This window comes from Emydura macquarii, unplaced genomic scaffold, assembly GCF_026122565.2.
Source record: "Emydura macquarii macquarii isolate MOO-44397 ecotype Brisbane River unplaced genomic scaffold, CSIRO-AGI_Emac_v2 contig_2897, whole genome shotgun sequence".
Classification (NCBI taxonomy): Eukaryota; Metazoa; Chordata; order Testudines; family Chelidae; genus Emydura; species Emydura macquarii.
The window spans coordinates 54,632,908-54,658,065 of record NW_027133034.1 but is presented as its reverse complement, the minus strand read 5'-3'; the positions used below and the strand labels follow the sequence as shown (position 1 = coordinate 54,658,065).

The window sequence follows — 25,158 nt, the reverse complement described above, 5'->3', positions numbered from 1 at the left end:
CTCACACTGAGGCTAGACAAAGTTGAGCATCTGTAAGTGTTCAGGTGTATTTTAGTGTATTTCTAAAATCTGACACTCAGTCTCTTAATATTTATATTCTTCATATGTGAGAAGGTACCTTTAAAAATAAATCTGAGACTTCTCCTTTGTAGGGGTTCTTCTGTTGATATCTGTAGCTTAAGCATTGCATTAAAACACTGAGGATGTACTAGGTGTATGAAATTGTGCCAGAGAGAGGTTTTGTCATAAAGTTTTGTGATCTCTTAGGGCTGCAATACCAAAGTGCTTAATGCCAATATGTTCAATTATTTTATCACTGGGAATGTTTCTAGGCAAGGCCCTGCGCACTATGTGTAAACCTGCCTTGCTCTTTTCAGCCTAGGGTTACGGTTCTTTTCTAACCTCAGGCTTCAAAGGAGACACTTTCTCCTCTTGATTGCATGAACAAATGCAACTAAACAGGGAACATGTGATCAGTTGGCTAGACTTTTGTTAATTTTTTGCATGCTAACTCTGCATACAGTCTCTCTTGGAAATGATCGAGTTGCATAAAGTGAGTTTGAAACTTTGTGTCCAGCAAGAGCTACCACATGGAATCAGGGCCGAGCAGGGTATTGTTACTCAGATGCCTTTGTGGTAGTTTTGTCCAATAGTGTGGCTGCATTGTTGATTTCCATGTGATAGTGATTCCTTCCCATTCTGTGATGGGTTTTACAGACCCCACGCAAAGGCTAAGGAAATGATGGAGCAGTCCTGGGCGAAAAGGCCCCTGCCTCTCAGGAGCTGCAGAGTATGCTTCAAATGGAGGACCTGTTTAAAAGGGGACTTTGACAGTCACGTGGCTGTGGTGGAAGATTGAAAGAGAGGAATTCTGCATGGAGAAAGCCAGTTTGCAGTCTCTGGGACAGTGCGATCCACAGATGGGTCTGTGGGAGAAGGGTCTGGACTTGTGTAAGACCCATTTGGGAAGCTAGGGGCTTGACCCTTTTTTCTCCCCTGCTCCCTGACAAGGGAGAATAACTGGACAGTGAGAAGTAAGTTGAGACGTACCTATCAGACTATTCAAGTTGTTCAGACTGAAGGAACTCTCTGATAGGGAGGGACAGAGTGCTGCGACCATGCCTCAAACTGAAGAGAGAGTGGAGAGATAGGAAGTGGCCCAGGAGAAGCTAGTCTGGTGTATCAGCAAGAGGGGACTGAGACACTCCTTGTATCTTCCCTTTTGGGCATTGGGTTGGGATCCAGTGGAGAGAGAGAGGGGACCCTGGTCCCCTACTTTCCCCTCCTGCTGTTTGGCTGGGAGAACCCAGGGAGAACTGGGGAATGCCAGACTGTGATTCAGATGCCAGGCCCTTGGACCACCCAGCAAGGCCATTCCATGACTTTAGGGACTCTTGAGCCACGGCTTGCCGGTCCACAAGTGAAGCCCGCTACATGATTGGGCAAACAGAAGAAAAATAGGCCCTTTGCAGGGTCCCTATTTTTCTGCCACCCTCATAGTTGCACACAGATCCATTCCTGTCTCCCAGTTCGGCCTTATAAGATTCAGTCATAGCTTCATCAGTAGCTAAGTCAGCAGTTTAGTACCCCTCCCCTAACCTTCATCCTAGGGTGCATCTGTAAAGTTAAAAGGAGCCCACTTAAGTCCTTATCATGCACTAAGATGTGTGTGGGAGGACCCCTGAGCTTGTGCAAAGCCCTCATTGAAATATGAGATGGGGAGGAGTGGTCTCTTTTTCCTTCTACCAGGAACTGAGGTTTTGAGTCTGATTCTCCACTCACTCTATAATTATGAGAATCTAAGATGGTTTCTCTCACAAGAAATGACCTGACAAGGAGTCATCACTGAAGCCTTTAAATACAGGGTTTTCTTCCTTCAGACTATTCTTAGTATTGGGGAAGTTTGCCTGCTTTTGTGTATTTAGTTTTTCTTTTTGTCATGCACATAGGTGCATTTACATAAATCACAATCACCTCTTTTTTCACCAGCCCTATATTTCCAGGATCTCTGTGTATACTCAGGGTCACCCGGATTCTGTAAAGTTAGTACTTCACATAACAGAATACTGATTGGCTGTGTACTGTGCTATTGCTAACCTTCATGGCTGGCTAAAAGAAGAAGGTGACACAGTTGGGGATAGTAGGGGAAAAATTGTATATGATCAGGTATATGAAGTCTATTGTAAGGTGTACACTTAGGAGGGAGAATTAAGTTTGCATGGGCAACTTTAATTTTGTCATTTTCTATCTTTATATAAATGCTGATTCTGCCTCTTTTACTCATTCTGAGTAGTACCTTACCTCGGAAATAGTCCCATTGTGTTTTGCCCAGCAAGTACGAAGTGGGTCCATAATAAGGATGAAATACTGGTACTATTAGAATCTATTGCAGAACTCTGATTGATTTTAATGGGAATTGGATTTGTTCCTAAATACAAGATTTAACCTAACAAATATATGATAGTTTTGATGTCACAAGAAAAATGCAGGTTTTAGTCTTTTTTTTCTAATGGAAAAGATTTTCTTTAAATGTTACTTTAGGTAGGTAAACCTTAGGTTACTTTAAAAAAAATCACATCTATATTATTGCTTTGATATTGATAAACACTGCTTTTCCATATGTTAGCCTGCTTAACAAGAAGCTCTTAAATTTGCACTTTTTTTTTAATTCACATATTTGTTTGTATTGTTGATCTGGGAGTAGGTTTTAATGTTTCCATTAAGAATATATTTCCAAGAGGAGTAATTGTGTGCTTATTCATATTGGCATAACATAAAATTGAGAGAAATGATGGAATGAACAGAAAATGTATTTAAAATCTTTTCAAGATCTCTAGGTGTTATCATAAAGTACCATCCATATATAAGAAGACAACCATAAATAATGTTGTTTTGGTACAACATTATAAAATTTTTCAAACGCAAGACATTCTGTGTATGCATATTAGGGTGACTGTATACTGGTTAAACAAGTACAAAATTAAATTGCATACTAAATCATTTTCCTTTTTATTTTGAAGGATGAATTCCACTCACGATTGCGTTTTAATCGAAGAGGACTGGTTGCTATGGCAAATGCTGGAGCTCATGATAATGGCAGTCAGTTTTTCTTTACACTGGGCCGTGCAGATGAACTTAATAACAAGCACACCATTTTTGGAAAGGTTCGCTATAGAGTCATGATTTGAATCATGGTTTTGACAGAGGCCAATTAAATGTACTTCTAAATTCAGAGAATGTTTTCTTCTTACTTTACTGCTGCACACAACTCAAATGTATTTTTCTACTTGCAAAGTTATTTTAGTGTTTATTAAGGACATCTGAATTTTTGTCTGTCTCCCATGCATGTTCTCAGTTGGTAGTTTCCTTTAATAGTTAATTTTCCATTGCTTTTCTACTAAATGGTACCGTATCGACACACTTTTTCAGAGTAATCTAATAAAAATAAAAGTGCTGTAATTGTTCCATGTTTACTGATTTTTCTACTGTTAATAACATATTAATTTAGCAATGAAATTCTATTATAATTATTTAAGAACAACCCAAGCAAATAAAAGCAATAAAATGATGATGGTTTCAAGTTAATGTAGATACTGTCAAGTAGGTTAGCTCGAAAATAGGACCCATTTGTACTTCTGTGTTCTACAGAATTTTTTTTTTTTTTTTTTTTTTTTCTTTTCAATTCACAAGTCTCAATGAGAAATTTTAAAAAAGTATGGCTGTTTTTTCTGGGATTCAGAAATACTTATTTAACTCCCTTCACTAACTTGTGTGGCAGTTAAATAAAAAAAAAACCTTAAACAGAATTGGGTTGCTGAAGAGTAGAGAGTCTTGTTGCAATATAATATTTGTAGCCATATGTAATATAAATTTAGACATTCCTCTTTCATATATTCAAAGTTATTTACATAACAATTTCCTTAAATTTTGCAGAAGAATTAACAAGTAATCTGAAAATTATGATAGACTTTGAAATAACTTTTAAAAACTTCTTTGTGAATTTAATAGATTACTGGGGATACCATATACAATATGTTACGACTGGCTGAAGTAGAGATTGACAAAGAAGAAAGACCACTCAATCCACACAAAATAAAAAGTAGTGAAGTAAGTATGTTGTTAATTAAAATATTTTTTTCTTTGTGTTCAAACAATTGTGTTGTAGTAGGATGTATTGGCATTAATTTATCTTATTGGGTTATGTATTATTGCTGAAAAATAATTTACAAAAGTGTATTTTTAGACAAACATTCTAAATTACAGCAAAATGTTTTTAAAAATTTGTATAAAATATTTAACTTTTTCTTTAGGTTTTGTTTAATCCTTTTGATGACATCATTCCAAGAACAAATAAAAAGCAGAAAAAGGACAAACCAGGGGAAGAAGTAAAAAAGTCAAAATCCAAAGGCACAAAGTAATTCTACCTCATAAGTGGGCTTTTCTTAAATTTTTTACAGTTCTAATTATAAAATCATTTTAGTCCTCTTCTATGATATGCTAATGCCATTATATAGTACCTGATTTTTTTCAAGATGGGTGGGCAAAAAAACTGTTTACGTAGTTTAAGAAATTTGTCCCTTTTTCCTTTATTTCTTAATGCTGAATATTATAGTTGGTAGAAAGATTGTCTGCACATATAGGGGCAGCTGTAAGATTTCAGCATTATATATATCAAATTGCAATTTAAAAAAACTGTTTAAAGCAGTGGTTTTCAACCAGGGATACTTGTACCCCTGGGGGTACACAGAAGTCTTCCAATGGGTACTTCAGTTCATCTAGATATTTGCCTGCTTTTACAACAGGCTACATAAAAAGCACTGCAAAGTCAGTACAAACTAAAATTTCATGCAATGACTTGTTTATACTGCTCTATATACTATACAGTGAAATATAACTACAATATTTGTATTCCAATTGATTTATTTTATAATTATATGGTAAAAATGAGAGAGTAAGCAATTTTTCAGTAGCAGGGTGCTGTGACACTTCCGTATTTTTGTCTGATTTTGTAAGCAAGTAGTTAAATGAGGTAAAACTTGGGGTACACAAGACAAATCAGACACCTGAAATTAGTACAATAGTTTGGAAAGGTTGAGAACCACTGGTTTAAAGAACATTAAGGTTGCAAAGTGAAGGAGTCATAAATTAGGAAATGCCAGAATAAACCTTAATATGGGCCTCTTGTATGTATGCATCATGATAGTCTCTTATTTCACGATTATACACTACTTTGTCCATGTTACCTGCACGTCATTCTGTGCATTGGACGGATGATTTTCTGGGAAAGAATCAACGCTGTAGTGATTGACATAATTTTCTGTAGGGCCCCGCATTTGATGAAGAAATTGGAAAGTGTGTAATTAATGTGACAAGGGATTGCAAGAAAAAGGGATGGTCTTATGGTCAAGGAAATGGAGAATTTGATTTTATCACTGCTTCTGCCACAGAGTTCCTTTGTGATGTTGGGAAAGTCATTTAAACTAAAATATTCACAATTGGTCACTTTATGATGTGTTCTCATTTTCTGGATGTCAGGTGGGAGACATTTGATGTCAAATTTGCAGAAGTATTGAGTGCTCACATCTGCATGTGAAGTCTGTAGGAGATATATTTTGTATGTATAAAGTGCTATAAAAATGCTAGGTACTCTGGAAAATCAGGTCCTCTAAGGTCTCAAGTTTAGCACGCAAAATTAGCGGACGCTTTTGGCAATTTTAGCCTTAATATCTTTATGCCTTGGTTCCCCAGCTGTAAAATGGGGATAATACCATCACCTAATCTCACAGAGGCATTGTATTGATAAATTCATTAATATTTGTGAAGCACTAAGAGGCTACAGTGAGCGTACCATAGCAACATTGATGAGTAATTATTTTTTTATTCAGTGCACGGTTTGGATGTTGTATAGTAAAAAAAAAAAAGTTTGAGGCCACATATTTTGAACGAGGTTCATAAAAAGAAATATCTAATAACTAACTAGCCCTTCAATGAATGAGACAAAGGCCTGGGGAAAAAGAGCTTGTAATTATGTAATTAAAAATTGTATGATAATGCATATGCACAGGGGGACAAATTAAGTTTGCTTGGGCAGCCTTAATGCTGGCATTTCTTAACATTTGAGTGTTTTGCAACCTTAACAATCTTGTAACAGGTTTTTTAGAGAAAATTCCTAGTTTAAAAAGAAAAACAAAACCCACCAAAATGAAAAAACAAATTCTGTATATTGGGTCATCAGCAACATTCAGGTTGTTAGATAACAGTCCAGACCCTCATCACTTAAGCCAACTGAGTAACTGGTAGTAGTAAAAGGCTGTTGTCCTCTGTGTGGATCAGGTGCTTTGGAGAGGGATGACATGCACAATTTGACATTGAGTTTTACGCCTATTTGCAGACAGAGAAATGTAGAGATTCAGGACTCCTGGTTTGGATTCAATTCCAGGTTCTGGAGGGGAATGTGATGTAATGGTTATAGATTCCTTTTGCTGATCTCATTTGTATCATTTGGCTTCTGCCTTTTCCCCCAAGATGACTACGTACAAGCAGTCTCCCTGCTCTCAGTTCCTGTGCCTTGCACCACAATCTCTTGTAGCCAGGAGGAGCAATTGTGCAAATTGCAGTCTTTTCAGACCAAATTTGGGTGAATTTTCATGAGGATGGCAAAAGGTTCACTCCTGACACTAGGACAACTAACCCCCTGTTACTTTTCTAGCCCCTGCTTTAAAGCAAGAGGTGCCACATCTTCTCAACAAAATCGTTGTAATAATTTTGTAACATGGGCAAAAACCAATGCTTATTTCCCTAATCTCTTTTTGAGAAGTCTGTAGATGATTTTAGCTGAAACTTATGTCCCACTAACTGCCCAAAAAAAATCAGCTTGAGGCAGACACCTGAAATGGAAAATTTTGGCCCAAAAAGTTGAAGTTTGGCAAAGTTATGAGAACTAAAAATACCTTTGTATAATGGAGGTGGAGTAACGACCATGTAGCTAATGGTTTAAATAAGATAATGCCAGTTATTTACTAGAGAAGATGATTTATTTACTGGAATTTTGAAATTTCATATTTGTTGTTTACATGTTTAAAATGCCACTGGATCAAAATGTGTTTTTTGTTTTTTAAAGAAATTTTAACTTGCTTTCATTTGGAGAGGAAGCTGAAGAGGAAGAAGTGGAAGTCAACAGAGTTAGTCAGGTACAGTTTCCAATTACTTGTCTGTTACTCTTCATCTCCTGTCCTCACTTTTTTTTCTTTTTACATCATTGTTTTATAGCAATATTCTATCAGTTTGAAACCTTGAAAGTTTTTCATTTTGTAGTTTTTGTAGATTGGGGTAGGTAGGAGTTGCATGCTTAGTTTACCACATTCTGTTCTCACCTATTGCAGTCCTTTAGTGCTTCTTATATAAATTAATTTTTTGTCTTGTCCAATTTTGAATATGATTTTAGTTTTCTGATTTATACAATTGTTTTGTTGTTGCTTTCTTTAAACATAGTATTGTTACACTTTATAGCATATTGGTCATTCTGCCGTTCAAAGCCCATACATACTCTGTGTATGTTTGTGCACGTGTATAAACCATTAAAAGAAAGTTGTTTAGCTTGCAAAATGAAAATTCAAAAGTTAGGAACTGCCTGATTGGTGGTTGTCTATTCAACCATAATTCTATCCCTTTGTGCATCTATCCTGTGCACTGAACGAGGCAGGCATCCTGTGGAAAAAACCAGTATGTGATCATGTAATTAAAGGCTATATCATGGTGAATATGCAAAGGAGGCAGAATTAAGGTTACATTGGTACCATAATTCAGGGTCCTTCTGATTTTCAAGTGCTTAACTTTAACTAAGCAACGTTTATTTAAATGTGTTTTTGTACTTTCCAACGTTTATTTTTTAAAGGAAAGAAGTTTTAAAAAAAGTTTTGTGTCACTGTAATTGTTTATTACAAAGTCCAGTTGCTTGGATACACAGAGCAGTCAGCTCTCTACCATGGAGGTCAAAGGGTCAGAAGGAATATTATCTAAAAAAAGTTGCCTTTTTCTGAAAACCTAGGGGAATATTTTCAAATGTGGATAGCTAAATTAACCATTGCCTTGACTTTCCCTCCTACATCATCCTCATCCCCCACCAGTCTAGCTTCCATCCTTTCTACTCAACTAAAACTGCTCTCATCAGGATCACTAATGATCTCTTCTTGGCCAAATCTCAGGACCTCTACTACATCTTCATCCTTTGACTTCTCTGTGTTTTCATGTTGCTGATCATAGCCTTATTCACAAACACCTACCCTCCCTTGGGTTTTACAAACTGGTGTTTCTTCACCGGTTCTCCTCTTACCTCTTTGGTTCATCCTGTTACATCTTTTGGCAAGTCCCCATCCTTCCTTCTGCCATTCTGAGGATAATGTTTCTTAGGGTTATGTTCTTGGTCCTCTCCTCTTTTCTCCTTTTGATGGGTCTTATTGCTCATACCAACTCAGCTGTCTTCTCTATATTGACTGCTCACGTATCTACCTTTACATTCCTGACCCATGATTTTCCATTTCATCTTGCATCTCAGACTGTCTCTTTGACACCTTCATCTGGATGACTTGCCATCAGTTTAAGCTTAAAATGTTCTAAAGTGGTCTAATTTTTCTTCCCAAATTCTCTCTCCTTTCCCCTTCATTGTCACTGTTTTCAACATCATCCTTTCTTCCACTCAGGGCTGAAGCCTGATGACTATCTTTGGTCACTACTACTCCTTCATTGTACACATTCAGATTGACTGAGCTGGAGTACATCTAGTCAAAAGGAATGAGAATTGTACCAGTCAGCATTCTTCCTTATTTGTTGTAAATGAGGGAAAACTCTTTATGTAGACCTGGTTGCCTACCTATTAAATAGGTGATTTTCTCTAGATCTGCATTCCCATAGCACTAGAAATGGGCATTCTTTCACTTTTGGTAGTTAGGCCCAGCCACCTAACTTTCTTTCTCTGCCCCTGTTTCTTGGCTGACTCATGGATGACCAGACTTAGTAGTCAGAGCCAGAGTCTGCAATCACGAGACAGGAGTCAAGTGTCGGCTGGGTCAGGATCCAAGGGGGAAAGTGGGTTGTCAAAAGCAGGAGACAAACTGAAGATCAGAACCATCAGTCAGATGCCAGGAGTCACGCTGGATCAGGAAATCAAGCCAGGAGTCACGCTGGATCAGGAAATCAAGCCAGGGGAGCAGGAGCAGAAAGCACAAAGTCCAAAACAGGGTGGAGCCCAGTTGTTTGAACAATTTCCTGTTCCTGCTGCTGGCTTAAGTAGGGGCAGCCAGTTGCTCCTGGACTCTGCCAATAGGATCTTATGGGTGGAGCCTCAAACTGGGGCTGAGCTTTAGGGGTCCCAGATTGTCAGTAGGCCACCAGATGGAGGATTGGAGCATGGCTGGTCTCAGGAACACTGCAGTCCTGGGTTCGCGCCCTCTGGTTCATGACATCCCATAGCCAGAATCCTTAATTATAAGTTCAGAGATGAGCATGTCAGGATGTCAGGTTCTAAAATGGTGCAGATGCAGGACTATGCTGCTAACTAATTTGGTAGCCAGATCAGGTAGGTCCTATTGGCTTCAACGCAAGAGAATAAAAAGGTAAGAGAGTTGAAGGGACTGTTGTATTAACTTTGATGGAATAAATGCACCCAGAGAGTCAAAGATGTAAACATGACCATGTCACTGTATAATACCAAAAAGTTTAATGTGGCTGGGCTTTTGAGTACTGAGACCTCAGTCTCCTTAGTACTATGGCAAACACACTAGAAAATTCATGCCAAAGTTTGGAAATTTATTGATCAGGATACACAAGAGAAGAAAAATCTGAAAACGATATTTATATTTTGGAATTGAAATTGAATACTTATGCAGAACAAACTTAATCAAAACCTATTTAAGTCCCTTTTTTAGAGAGTGGCTGTCAGTTTGCGTCTCATTTTGTCAGGCAATCCTTCTTGGTGGGGAAGAAAGGGTTAGTTCTTTTCGCTTCTGAGGTGTGAATGGCAGTCATCTTCTCTGCCTCTGACAAAACAGACACAAGGAGGAAAAAGAGAGGATGAGGAAAGCTGAGGAAAATATGGGTTTTGTTGATGTTGTCATGATACCAAACACCTGGACAGGCACGGATTGATGCTCTGTGCTGGCAACACCACAGTTGTTCCTGTGAATTCAGGCTTGCTTCCCCAGTCTGGGATGTCATCTGGCTGATCTGATCAGGTCCCTCTCCTCCTTACAGGTCTTTCAGGCTGATCAGTGCTGGATGGGCAGTCTCATCTCATTGTGCTGGTTCCATGTGGTACAGTAGGTTTTAGGATTGCGTGAAAAACGGAGAGAGATAAGATAGGAGGAAAATAGTGGAGGGTGGACATGGGTAGGGATGACAGAGCAGGGTCTCCGATGTCTCAGGCTAGAGTTTGTGATGTCAGAGTGGTGATGGTCAGATGCCCCTACTAGCACGCTGAGGTCTGGGTGCCATAATGATGTGATGATGCATAAAGGAAGGAGAGACTCTTTGGATTAAAGGGGAGGCCTGCCAGCCTTTCCACCTCTTCCAGGGATTCATCAGTCTGTCTACTTCCCCCTTTTGCCACCAAGTCTCTTTTAATAAGGACCCTGAAAAGTGGTGATGGGCAAAAGAGCTCATCCTCTCATTATTTCGTTTCCCACTTAGGCCTAATTTCCAACACACCAATTTTGGTCCACTGACTTCCAGTCCCATGCTCCTTTTGTTTACCAAGCATGATCTCAATGCAGTCCTTAAGTTATATCTGTAGGCCTTTTTATTTGGACTAATTCAGTCTTTTTGTCTCTTTTTTTTTTTTTTTTTTGTACCTTTTCCTATGAAAGTTTATTTGTTATAGGTGATTGGAATGTTTTATAAACTTTTATTCACTTTCCACAGTTGAACTCACAATTGGAGTTGGTTTGTCAGGCCTCAGTTATTACAACAGGACTGTGGTGTGAGACAGAAGGCAGACAGCTGCGAAACCATCGCTAGAACAGCGAGACAGGAGCTACTCCCCTCCCCAAAAACTGCCAACTCAGGAGGTGGTTCAGGAAAGTGGGATGAAAACTCTGCTTATTCACATTAGCTGTCCTGGTCACCTCACGTTGACTCAGTAGGCCTTTGTCTTCAAAACTGCTGGCTCTCTTCCTAGACTACAGCATGTCTGTTGGCCTGGCTTTTGAACACATGAAGAAGAAGGGACTTGCTGGAACAAGTAATTTTCACATCGCTAAATGGGTAAAAAAGTCTGACTTCCACATAATACAAAGTTGATAGTGTCTACAGGGGCTAATGCAGGTTAAAAAATTAAATCTTTAGATGTGACTTTTCTGACACTTTTCTTCCCTCAGGATGTGCTCAGTGGCACTTTCCTGAAGCCTCAAGCAGTTGATATTGAGTTTCTTAAAGTACTGCATTACTGAAACATAAGCTATGTGGTGTATAAAGGCTCCATTGTCTGTCAAGCCGTAGTCCATATTCACCCTGTCTCTTTGGTTCCTACTAGAATCTCTGTATATGAGGACTTAGGAGTTTTGTCAGATCTTTAGATTTGTTCTATCAGGTTCTATGGATACTATCTTCAATAAGTGGTTCCTGAATGCTACACTCTAGGTTGTTTAATCTCTGTTTTTCTAGGTATTTACTGTCTGTCTATTCTAGTGATGATACCGCTGTTATAAATGTCAATTGTCTGAATTTGCATGGAGAGATGATGAACTTTCTTACCTGTTTGGTTACTCAAGTTTGTCTACACCAGTAGAGACATCCCACCTTTCTATTGTATTGTGTTGGTGGCAGTGCACTGTTTCTCTGAAACTTTTCTTATGTAATTTTTTAGATTTAATAGCACTTTTATTGCTGAAAGAGGTATTAAATTTGTAGAATTAACTAGCCAGTCCCCTTTATAGGCAGAGTTATGTCACAATAGCTCCTTTTTTGCTTCTCTCTCTTACTTCTTGGGCTAAAATGAAAAGGAAAGAAATGATCATTTCTTTTACCAGACTCCCCTCTCTTCACTTCCTACTCTCCTAAATATGTTTGTGTAACTTTTATTTTATTTATTTATATTTTATAGAGTATGAAGGGAAAAAGTAAAAGTAGTCATGACTTGCTGAAGGATGATCCACATCTAAGCTCAGTTCCTGCTGTTAAAAGGTGAGTACAGTAGTTCTAATCTGCAGAACTGCTTCACTTTCCATATGTTAGATCTCTTTGCACTAAGCATTTTCATTTTATCCATTACTTTTCTGTACGTCTCTTCTTCTGAGTAACAGTTCTCTCCACACAGGTTTTCCTGAATAAAACTATTTTTTCATTAAATTCAAGTCACTGTAGGTGCCAAAATGTTTCTTTTCCAGCCCACTCTCACCATGTCTCTGGTGATGGGAACCTTCATATTGGCTTGGAGCGCTATAAAATCTTGGCCTTTAGGTTCCTTTAAACAGATTTCACTGAATGTGCATAATACATTATACATGCATAATATTATACATAGTAGCTGTTTAGAAAACTAGATATTGAGAGATTATATACGATTAGTAAAAAAAACCTACTGATTTATGCTCTATGAAAGATTGCCTATCAATCAGTAATAAAGATCTGTTTGTTTGTTTTGTGGGTAGATGAATGATAAAGACAAGTTGGAGACTAAAGAGTTTAGGAATAGGGAGTAATAGAGAAGAATCCCACCAACAACAACAAAAAGAAGAGAAAGCAGTCTGGTTGTTGCTGTTCTCTCCTAAATCCCAATAAATCCCATAAAATGTGCAATCACAGAGAAGGCCATCCCAGATGCCAACTACTCACAGTACTAGTCCAGGAATGGTTTACATGTGCGATCATTGATGTTCATCTTACTAGTATGGATAAAGGGAGTTTGGGTTTTTGGTTTTACATTTCATTCTAGTATATCCAGTAGTTGAAAAATCAACACATGGCATAGTTTTGCTTTTCAATTTTTCAGTATAATTCTTTTGATTGCCATTATTGCTTTCAGGAGCTACCTCTTTTCATACTTATTCAAATTAAGTGTAGATGAGGTATCATACTGCTTCATCTTTATCCAAATTGGTCTCTAGGGCCACCATAATTTGTCTAAGGGGTTATACCGACACTGTCTTTTCTCCACTTGACCATTGTGCTCTTCACTTGGGCCAGAATTGCTTGGTTTAAGAGCACAAAGTGCTCCTCCAGATTCCCAGAAAATGCATACATTGCTGTTTTGGTTTAGAGGTCTTGTGATGTGCTCACTAACAGAACATATCCCTCATGTGATAGCATTGTGTTTTATTACTGGTCTATCTCACATTTTTGAACTTTTCTAGCTAGTGGGTATTACAATCATTTGGTGGAAAAATATGATCAACTGATACTATAATGATGAGCATGATGTAAATGGCTAGATTGGTGGAGTTCTTGCATAGTTTCAAATAGGTAACCTGAGTGAATTCTTGTACTGTTTTAAAATACTACTCTTATCTGTTTCAACAGATTCAAAGTGCTTTAGAGAAGAAAATACTGTCTTATGTGAACTGTTTCTCTTTTTTTTTCTTTAGTGAAAAAGCAAATGAAGCGAGGGATTCAGATGAGGTGAGTGACACTTCTTTTGCAAACAGAAAATTTTGACTCACTGTAGATACTCATTCTATATTTAATGTGAATAATTGTCCTTAAGGATAAGGTAATACACTAAAGATACAGTTTCCACCAGGATTTTGACAGTGGGTCTCAGATTAGCCTAATCAAACCCTCAAAGTTCTTAAGTTTTGGCCAGTATGAGCTATCTTAGCAGGATAGAATGTGACCCTGACTTGCCACATACCTCCTCTTACATTCTTCAAAGACTGCTGACGAAACATTTCTGCCAGTAGCTTAAGTATGTGGCAGACAAAGCTCCTCCAAAGTGATAAAACCAATCAAGAAGAAAAGAAATTGCCTCAGAGAAAAAATTATGTAATGAAACAAATATCAGTAATGTAGCACAGTATGTCGTTAACCTTCTAGGCAATAAGGGCACACTGTTATATCACGTCCACCGCTTTCCCCACATCCACAGAGTCAGTCATCTCATCATAGAAGGCAATCAGGTTGGTCAGACATGACTTGCCCTTGGTGAATCCATGCTAATTGTTCGTGATCAGCTTCCTCTCTTCCAAGTGCCTCAAAATAGATTCCTTAAGAACTTATTCCATGATTTTTCCAGAGACTGAGGTGAGGCTGACTGGTCTGTAGTTCCCCGGATCTTCCTCCTTCCCTTTTTTGAAGATGGGCACTATAATTGCCTTTTTCCAATCATCCGGGACCTCCCCCGATCGCCAAGAGTTTTCAAAGATAATGGCCAATGGCTCTGCAGTCACATCAGCCAACTTCCTCAGCACTCTCGGATGCATTGCATCCAGTCCCATGGATTTGTGCATGACTAGCCTTTCTAAATAGCCGTGAACCTGTTTTTTCACCACTTAAGGCTGCTCACTTCCTCTCCATTCTGTGCTGCCCGGTGCAGTAGTCCAGGAGCTGACCTTGTCTGTAAAGACAGAGACAAAAAAAGCATTGAGTACTTCAGCTTTTTCCACATCATCTGTCAGTAGGTTGCTTCCCCCATTCTGTAAGGGGTCCACACTTTCCTTGACCACTTTCTTGTTACTAACATACCTGTAGAAATCCTTCTTGTTACCATTCATGTAGATTCCAGCATCTTTGAGGACCTGGGGTAGATTCCAGAATCTTTGAGGACCTGGGGTGGATACCAACCAGTCAACTTAATGGCTGACCAATTCAACACAAGACCTATATCTTCTTCTTCCTTGCATTAAACCCATCAAATGGGTTCTGCTCTACAATTCCTCGCTCCAAAGTGCTCTGTTCAGTGCCATATCCTCTATCACACCACACACCAATGTCTTTCTTTATGACATCCTATTATGTCTTCTTGGATTGGGCTTCGTCTTTTTCCTTCAGTCTTGATTTGTTGGACTTTTTTATCCACATAGTTGTCAGCAATGTGCTTCACACGATCAAGCCATCAGAGTCTGCACTCTCTCATTTTTTCATCTATGGGTATTACTTTGGGCTTGTCTCTAACATACACATTCCACATGTGGTCATTCTTGCATACCCCACTCATCCATCTGAATATTTTCATTTCTGTGGAACACAGAGCATTTGTTCATATTTCTTCTTTGTTGGCCAACACTAAGTGCCATACCTTAAAACGGGATGGATCACTGTTTTATAGACGTCTCTTTTAATTGTACTGGTATCTTCCTGTCATGTAGTACACCACTTCTCTCTGCATTTGAGCCAGGCATTTATTATCCTAACTCTAATTTCATCCTCCGTTTCCCCATTTTCCTGGATTCTGGAACCTAGATAGTTGAAACTTTTCATTTTTTATATTGTCTGTCCAAATAGTTTCAAGGATAATTCTTCAGTGTTCAGATTATTAAAATTACAACATATTCAATACTTTGTGCCTCACAAAATGGAGATCTCCATCTTTCGCTACTCTGGCAAGTACAGTATACAAGTACATATGATTGCATATGTATGAACAGATAATAAATATGTATCATGTTATGAGAAAGATTGCATTCACTTTAGAACATATGAGATTTAAAACAAAACTAGTGAAGATTCTGTCAGTGAAATACTAAAGGCACTGATGTTCAGTCCTTTCTCTCTTTGTCTCTAGAACAGTGGTCCCCAAACTTTTTTTTCTAGTACAGTAGTCCGCAAAGCCCCCAAATCCTCCAGTAGGGCTGGGAGTAGGGCCATTGTCATGGTCAGGGGCTGTGTATGGGAGTGGGGCCACAGTTGAGGGGCTGCAGTCAGGGCTGGGGGCTGAGCCTGGGAGTAGTGGCTAGGGCTGAGCCTTGGGGTCAGGCGTAGGGGCTGTGACTTGGGGCAGAGGCTGCAGCTGAGCCGGGAGTGGAGTCTGCGGTTGGGGCTGGAGCAGACTTGAGGCAGAGCAGGACTGAGTGGTACTCCCTCCCTGCCCACTGTGGGGCTTGGCCGGGCCTTGTCCCCCCGAACGTTCCTCTGTGCCCCCCAAGAGGGGCGTGTCCCCTAGTTTGTGGACCTCTGCTCGAGTATCATTAGAGACATCTAAAACAGTTGGACTCTATGGTTAATTCTTTTTAGCAGGACTCACGTCAGTTTACGTGTCTATAAAATATCTTGACATACATAATTGGTGTTTTAGAAAATGGACGTACATAAATTGATGCTATAGTGTTATTTTGGAGGTTTTGAAGTACAGAAAGTTTGCAGTCCTAGATATTACCCACTATTTTAATTGTAAATTAAAATAATAATATACAATTAAATTCCTCTTGCATGGTCTTTTCCAACAAGGATAGACTTAGCGTGGTTGTGTGAGATTGCCCTTGTCGCTCCATCAGCATGCCTCAGGTGCAACCCTGCTGGTGCTGTTTCTTGAGTTGAATGGTTAGGTTAGTTTCCATGATATTTCATTCATTGTCTTTGTTGTGTATACCAATCATGATGTGGATGCTTGTTCATTAAAATCTGGTTGGAAGCCCTGAACTGAGGTTCTGTCACAACACTAAAAAGGAAATGATTTTTCACATACTTTATTTAAAAATGTATTGACTTGTAATTTTAAATTCTATTTGTGTATTGTTAACAGAGACGGTCAAACCTTTTCATAGCATAGAACATATCTTAATAGAGAGATTATTATATAGAACTACCTCCCCTTCATTCAGGACTAAATAACAATCCTGTGTTAAGTAATACACAAATTGTTTACATGGAAAATTAATATTAAGAAAATATTTAATTTGTCTTTTAATGAAGCTTAGAATCTGGAATCCATGAAGACACCCCGCACCATATGACTAGCTGGCTTTGGACAGACCCCAAGGAGTACATAGGCCACAGTTTAAGAATAAATTATTTAGAATATTAAATAGTTTGGGTTTTTTTTTTAAAATAATATTTAAATATCTCTTATTTGTGCTGTAGCTCTGAAAAATAGATGTCCTTCATTGGTACTACTGGTTCATCTAAGTTACTTCTGAAAGATATAGAGTATATGTTCCTCTGTTTAAATAGTTCATATTTTGTGGTGATTATAAAATATTTGCATGTGTGTGCATATAAATTATAAATGTAAGCATTGTATAAGCTCTCTTGCTGAGAAGTTGTTCCCAACTTAAAAAATCCTCTAGTAAAATAGAGCTAAAATTGAAGCTCTCTGTTTAAATCAATGTAGGAAGAAGAGGAGGAGAAAGATGATGATAGTGATGATGAAGAAGGTGAAATGGATAGTGATGAGAAATATCAAATGAAACAACGTATAGCTAAGAAGTTGAGAAAAGATAAAAATGAAAATGTTCAACTACCATTTAAAGAGGAACCAGAAACGGAGAAGAAAACCACTAGCCGCAGGTAAGCAACATGCAGTGTTTTCGTGACTTGAATTTATTTATTTACAATAAAATGCTTTAGCATTGCTTTTACTATACAGAAAGTTTCATATTACATTTGAATTACTGTAGTTAAAAATGTGATTTGCCCTTCCCTATGAATGTATTGCTTATTAACTTCAATAATAAGCACATTTCTTAATTTTTTATCCTGCAGTTGAATTAAATGTTTGATTTACTGCAGGAATGGTTTTAGGGTAATTATATAATGTATGGGCTTTTGTTCTTCCCAGGTGTAAGAATAAGGTAGCTTTGTTAAAATTGTGGCGTTTGTAACTTTGCTGATGTCTTTCTGATACAATAGTTTACTATTTGATTCACCATAGAGAGTGAATTCAGCTATGTGATGTGGTCAGAGATAATAGAATATTGTAAGATGTAGCAAGATAATTTAGGTGTATAATTAGTCCACTTCATATGTGACAGAGTTTTACGGGTTTTTTAGCTAAAAACTATTATATATGAGCTCTACAAATTTATCTTGTAACTAAAATGCTAAACTCCGGTAATCTGTAGTGATCCCTGCCCTTAACAATGGTTCTTGTGTAGCTTTGAGGAACACAATGTTCTCCTTTAATTATCTCATCCTGTTCAGCCACCTGCCTCAATTGCTGCAAAGATGGTGAAGCCACTTTAAAAATAGTGTTTCTTGAAATAGCTAGGTCAGTGTGTTGAGTTTTCAGTATAGCTATTTAAATAACTTAGATTTGAAAGCAGGGTGGATTGATTTAAATCAAGGCGATTTAAATCATGATTTAAATCACCAAGAGAAAATCATTGATTTTAAATTAAGTTTCCCAATGACAGGTCTTCACATATTTCTTAAACAATGGTGCAAATCTGATCACTAAAACATGTTAATTTACTACTCAGTACAGCATTTTACAACATCTAGGAGGGTATACTTTGTGTAATTTATTGAATAAGTTGATTTTTATTAATTTAGGAAATGGTAGATAATACTCATTACCTGTGTCAAGCAGCAGATGCAGCAGCAGTACATTAGGAATGGTAAGAACTAAATCTCACACACAACACAATAGCACTTATATTTTATGAAACTAAATCTTAACTGTTACATAAATGTTTCACATTTGCAATTGCAGCAGTCTCCTGAGTTGCTGGTTGACGGCTGTCCTTAAACTCTTGAAAATTAAAAAAAATAAAAAAATAATTAACTCTAACAGACAAGTCATCACAACACTAAACATACGCTGTCCTTAAAACTTCTACAAGCAGCTCTCATCTTCCCCACTCCTACTGTCATTTTTATTCATAGACTGAAACAGAAATACGAAGTTTTTCTGCTTTTTCAAAACTCAGTCGATTTCTTAGTTTTCAGTGAATAATACCAAACAATGAAAATATTCTCTCTGTGCCTGCAGAGGAAGCTACTGCTGTGAAAAGTTGGCTTAGCAACTGAAGGAACTGTTTCAAGGTGCCTGGCTAATGATTTCCACCAATTCAGGGGAGTGACTTTGTTCAAAACATCATCAGTAAACATGTACTGTTTAAATGGTTCCGCTCCAGCCCTGAAATTTATTATGACTGGCGTAACTGAGGAGTGATTTTGAGATGTCCATGCCATGGCAACATCATCTTCTTCAGAAGTTAGGCATCTACCTTTATATCTGGGGTTGAGAATGTTCTCAAGAAAATGAGGTGGAGTTAGTGCTTGATCCATTCGCTTCTTTATTGCCTGCAGTTTAACTTTCTGGTGAGGTATTTCTTTCTTCAATGTTTCTTGAAATGCCTTCCAAATTTCGACGCATCAGCAATGCAGCAACAGTTTCTCTGAAGTTTGTTTAAGGCTATGGATAAAGGCTTCAGTACACTGAGCTTATCCTCTACATTCCTCTTTAATCCAATGTTAGATACTTTGGATGAGATACTTCCATCTATTTTATCACGGTTTTCTTCACAAAGTTTTATGAGAATAGGCCAGTTCTTAATAAATTGTTCAAAACAATCAACCACAGAATTCCATCCAACATCTTGAGGGAGAATTAGTTTGGATCCTTCTGCTCTCTTCAGTGAAGCTGAAGCAAAATGGTTGTTATGGACGTATTTTGCGACTTCAACAACATTTTCTTTTATTCCTGGAGAAGACGTACTTAAGTCTTTGACTAAAAGATGCATTAAATGGGCACTGCAGCCATATGTTATTAAGGAGCATCCTTCCATTTCTTCTTCTAAGTATCTTCTCATCTTTTCCACGTTTGCAGCATTGTCTGTGACAAAACTGTGCACGTGACAATTGAATTTTTGTTCACAGTTTATTACAGCTTTCACTGCCACTTCCTTTAAATATTCTGTTGTGTGGGCATTTCCCGATGTATCTATTGTTTCTGAAAGATATGCAACCCCATCTTCTGTTGTCACACAGGCACATATTACTGGATCCTTGTGTACATTGCTCCACCCGTCAAGGCTTAAAATGGCAAATTTCCCCTCAGTATTTCTTGCACACTGTTCAAGTTCCTTCTCATACACTGTATCTAGCAACCTTCCACCAATGTCGGCTCTACCAGGTGGAGTGTAGCCTGGTCGTGAGGACTCAACCATGTCAATGAACTGTTTATTGTTAACAATGCAATAAGGAGAATTTGTGGCATAAATGAACTGAGCAATCTTTTCATCTATGGTGTCTTGTTGGTATTTGCTGGTCCTTACTACAAACCCATCCATGGTGATGGTTTTACTGGATGATTGAAATCTTTTGCTTGCTATTGATACTTTGTTGTCTGAAATACATTTAGTTGCAGCACTGCTGCTAAAAGTACCAACGGATGACTCTAAAGTTGTTGCAGATAGACAGCCACAGTCAAAGACTCTTATGCATAAATGGAATCCTGAAACAAAATTCAAAAATGATTTTGAATAGTCGTTCTTCTCAGTTCTTCTCACTCTATTATTCAGTTAATCATGTACATTTTTTCAGCAAGGATGCAGAGCTGATTCCTGATTCATATTGAGAAAGTAGCGTAATTGGCTACTTATCTTAGGTGCTGTGCACAAACGCAAGAAGCCTGGGAAACAAGCAAGAGGAAATGGAAATCCTGGTACAATTAAGGAGCTGTGTTCTGATTGGAATAACTGAAGGTTGGCGGGGTAACTCATGTGACTGGAGCACTATCATGGATGAGTATAAATTGTTCAAGAAGGACAGGCAAAGAAGAAAAGGTGGAGGAGTTGCACTGTATGTAAGAGAGCAAAAAGACTGCTCAGAGCTCCAGTATGAAACTGGAGAAAAGCATGTTGAGAATCTCTGGGTTAAGACAGAGGCGAGAGCAACAAGGGTGATGTCATGGTGGGCGTCTGTTATAGACCACCAGACCAGAAGGATGAGGTATACGAGACTTTCTTCAGACAACTAAGGAAAGTTTGCAGATCACAGGCCTTGGTTCTCATGAGGGACTTCAGTCACCCTGACATCTGCTAGGAGAGCAATATAGCAATGCACAGACAATCCAGGAAGTTTTTGGAGAGTGTTGTGGACAACTTCCTGGTGCAAGTGCTAGAGGAACCAGCTAGGAGCCATGCTCCTTGTGACCTACTGCTCACAAACAGCAAAGAATTGGTAGGGGAAGTAGAAGTCACTGGGCAGCAGACCATGAGATGATGGAGTTCAGGATCCTGACAAAAGGAAGAAAGGGGAACAGCAGAATACAGACCCTGGACTTCAGAAAAGCAGACTTTGGCTCCCTCAGGGAGCTGATTAGCAGTATCCTGTGGGAGGCTAATATGAGGGGGAAAGGAGTCCAAGAAAGCTGGCTGTATTTTAAAGAAACCTTATTGAAGGCGCAGGAGCAAACCATCCCGATGTGCAGAAAGAATAGCAAATATGGCAGGTGACCAGCTTGGCTTATCGAAGAAGTCTTCGGTGAGCTTAAATACAAAAAGGAAGCTTACAAGAAGTGGAAGTTTGGTCAGATGACTAGGGAGGAGTATAAAAATACTGCTTGATCATGTAGGAGTGAAATCAAGAAGGCATAATTACAATTGGAGTTGCAGCTAGCAAGGGGCATAAAGGGTAACAAAAGGGTTTCTAGGGTAATGTTAGCAACAAGAAGGTCAGGGAAAATGTGGGCCCCTTCTTGAATGAGGGAGGCAAACTAGAGACAGATCAGAGGATAGGAAAAACTCACGAAATCCAAAGATTTATGATGTTTATTTTATTATTATTATTATTTATTATTTGGACATTAAATTAAAATGAATTTAAAGCATATTCTAAATTGACAAGTTCAGAACGTTTTCCTCATATTTAGTCTTAAATATTTATTAAATGTTTTTCATAGTAGGTTATGTTCCATGAAATAGCAAAAGCAAATTTTTAAAAATGACACACGGCACAATTACAATTATTCATTTATTTTTGTTCAATGACATCAATGTGTAATTGATTTACATAACCAGATAAAAATGTGCATTCTTTTTGAACTAGAATAACTCAATTTAAATAAAATCAAATTTAATTTCCATGTCAGAGGAAAGTCAGACTCCCATTTGGTGTGGGAAAAAACCCCAACACTATAAAGATATAATGGTTTAACTCTCAAATAAAAGTTCATTTAAACTATAGATTTATTTTACAAATTTATTTGACATTAATTTGCAGCACATTTTCTGTAAAATTGTCCTGCATCAAAAGACTATCCAACGAGACTGATGTATATTCTGTTAATTCACTAAGAATTCTATTTTTCTTCTAAACCTAGACCTCAGGATATATAAACATTGTCTGAAGATTTACACTCAGAGCTTATTGAAGGTTGCTTTTAAAGCAGAAGTGCTTGAATTTTCTTTCTTTCAGGAAAATTTTTCAAATTGACGCACCCAGCTGATTCATTATTAAGCCCTCTAGCCTTGTTATCTGTTAAATAGTAAAATCACATTAAATAGCCATCCCAGAACTGGGAACATCAAAGGGCGTGTCACTTCATTTTTCTGAAACAACATCTCTTCGTGCATAACGAAGGCAAGCAAAGAAGGTCTTTGTGTCCTATGTTCAGCTTTGGAGAGGTGCTTTATATATTGTGCATGATTCTGTCAAATTAAGCATTAGTGGACATGGATATGTGTCTACAGTTTTCATTACAGTTTCGTTTACTGTACCAGTAGCATGAAACTTTAGAATCTGTTTTTTTCCAACTGATAGGAACCTGACATTCTCTGATGTGGAAATTAAAGGCATGCCACTGTTAGATCCAATTTCAGTTGTATTAACCTTAGGTTCCAGTGTGATGATATGGTTAGCCCATTATCATATTTGGTGACTCTGTCTTCAAGAATGAATTCTTCATGTGAATGTACTGGAAATAAGTGCTATGATAGTCTCATGAGATTTCTCCACCTAGTCTAGCCCAAGTTTAAGTTGTTCAGAGCAGACAATGCTGCAGGAGTTGTCTGTCCACAGACAGGGAGTGGAATTAGCAGTGCATGACTTCAGTGGGAGGTTCTGGTAGCATTTCAGTGGGCCAAGAAACATCTGGTATCTATCAGAGTTATTCACCTCATCAGAAATTTTAAACATGTAAGCAGAGTGTTTGAACTTTCAAAGTAATTTATTCAGAATAATGGCTTCTAAGTATGGTAAATTTTCCAGCAGTTCTAGTCAGTTCAGTCTGTCATCTTGTTTTTTTAATACAAAATCCATTTGACAAGTCAGAAAGTTGAACCGAGAAAACAATGTGGAAACAATAGACACTTTCAGAAATTCATGGCACCAACATCCAAGGCACCACTTTCTGTAAATGCGATTATACTCAGAATGGTGAAGCTAATTTTGGTCGCTTCAGTGTGTGTTAAAACTTTGGTATACAAATCTTCTTGCTTGGAAGACCATTCAATTCAACATTAGTGTTAAAGCCTGAGGAACAAGAATTCTGTCAAGTTCCCTATATCTTTGGTGTATGAAAGGGAAATGCCGAAGTCTTTCAGGCGCTTAGGCTTCTAAGTTCAGAACAGCTGGTTACATCAAAAACATACTTTCAGATAAAAGAAAATTTCAGAGTCATGCATCAGGAGTCAAATTCAGTTTTAGAATTCCATCAAGTTGGCCTTAGAAAATGTCAAGCCTCTGCTTGTTAAAGGCTTGAGAGGATCAGTTGGAGGTTTTGTATTTGTAGAGAGAGATCCCCTGCTAGTCTAATGGTTCTTTAGAATAGTGAATCATTAAAACCATTTCTTTACATACATTTGCTTTCCTCCTGTAGGTGGAGCTCGGGTACTAGACATTTATAAATACAGTAGTTGAATTTGTTTTCTGTACTTTTTATTTGCATGGTATATAGTATGCAGCCACATTACAAAAATAAGCAAAATAATACAGAGATGCATTGGTTACCTATAGGAACAGAGACGATCTGGCCATGGATAAAAATAGTTTTAAAGTCCCCACAATTGCAGGAATAGGTCCACTCATCTGTATGAAATTAAATTTCTAGAAGGAAATTTGAAGAGCTTCATATGACTCAAGGTAACTTTTTGGGATGGAACACAAATAAAGAATATTAAACAGAATGTTTCCCCATTCCAGTTCTGGTAATTAAAGATCTCATGGTGTTTTTTAAATGGGTAGAAGTGTTTAATTTCAGTAGCCAGAGCCAAATACTTCAATTCACATTCTAAAATTTTGTAATTGCTGTATACTAAATTGCTATAATTGCTAAATAGACATTGCATGTCTGTGTCACCTGAGATGGCTGCATTTCTGTGGCAGCTGAAATGATTTCTATGTATCACTTCCAAATCTCTTGATTCAAATATAGATAGCATTTTGGGGTCCTGAAAGGCACTGCCACAATGTACATCATCAATTTTGCAGTCAATTAAGAGTTTAACATCCATAGCAAGGCAATATTATGCTGAACAGCATACATAAAATAGCTATACAGAATGACTGAGCTACAAAGGAGTGGAAAGAAATGTTTGAGATTATTGAATAGTGACATCTGAAAATCAAATGGAAGGTCTAATATCTCTGGAATTAACCACACAGATCTGACTAGTGATGGGATGGATGTTTCCTATTTCTGTTCTTAGTCATCTCCTGTAATGATTTTAGCTGCATATTTAAAAAATTAAGTGTGCATTTTCTTTCTCTTGGATTATAGCAAGACCAGTACCTTCATGTCTAAAAGTTGGTATTTTAATAGTAGACTTTTGCACCCATCTCATTGTTTCTTGTATTGTCCTAACTCCCATATTTTGTCTCTTGTCTTAGATTGTAAGCTCTTTGGGGAAAGAACCGTCTTTTTGTTTTGTTTGTTTGTACCACTCCTAGCACAATGGGGGTCTGGGTCCAAGATACCGCTCCTAGGTGTTAGGGTAATATTAGTACTACACCAGCTCTTCTGTATGCTAGGCCTGCTTCAGAATCTACAAGATAAAATATCTAAAAGCTTTGGTAGAATAAAGTAATATTTTTAAAAGGTGAGTCCATTTAAGACACCATCACACTTTCTAAGAATTTGGATAAACATTAAAAACGCACTGAGCATGTCAGAATGATCTCTTGAAGCTCTAGGAGGATCCTTTAATATCACAAGGGTAGCCAAAGTTAATTTTGAGTGATCTTTTTTAATTGAATTATTTTAAATTCTTTAATTCAAGATCCAGTTTACTCTTCCTAAGGTTTCATCAATATCTATAAATACAGCTTTGGGTCAGTTTTATTCATAAACAC

The 25,158-nt window shown here is 37.8% G+C and overlaps 1 protein-coding gene across 3 annotated transcripts in view; it reads left to right on the top strand.

Annotated features, from left to right (window-relative positions):
• CWC27 (CWC27 spliceosome associated cyclophilin) overlaps nt 1-25,158 on the top strand; it is a 183,999-nt gene that overhangs the window by 12,548 nt on the left and 146,293 nt on the right. For all 3 annotated transcript variants that reach the window (XM_067569143.1, XM_067569145.1, XM_067569144.1), the window contains 7 exons: nt 3,021-3,164; nt 4,009-4,107; nt 4,311-4,414; nt 7,121-7,190; nt 12,095-12,174; nt 13,575-13,608; nt 17,255-17,430. In XM_067569143.1, the coding sequence (XP_067425244.1) occupies nt 3,021-3,164; nt 4,009-4,107; nt 4,311-4,414; nt 7,121-7,190; nt 12,095-12,174; nt 13,575-13,608; nt 17,255-17,430 (707 nt within the window). The remainder of the gene's footprint in view (nt 1-3,020; nt 3,165-4,008; nt 4,108-4,310; nt 4,415-7,120; nt 7,191-12,094; nt 12,175-13,574; nt 13,609-17,254; nt 17,431-25,158) is intronic.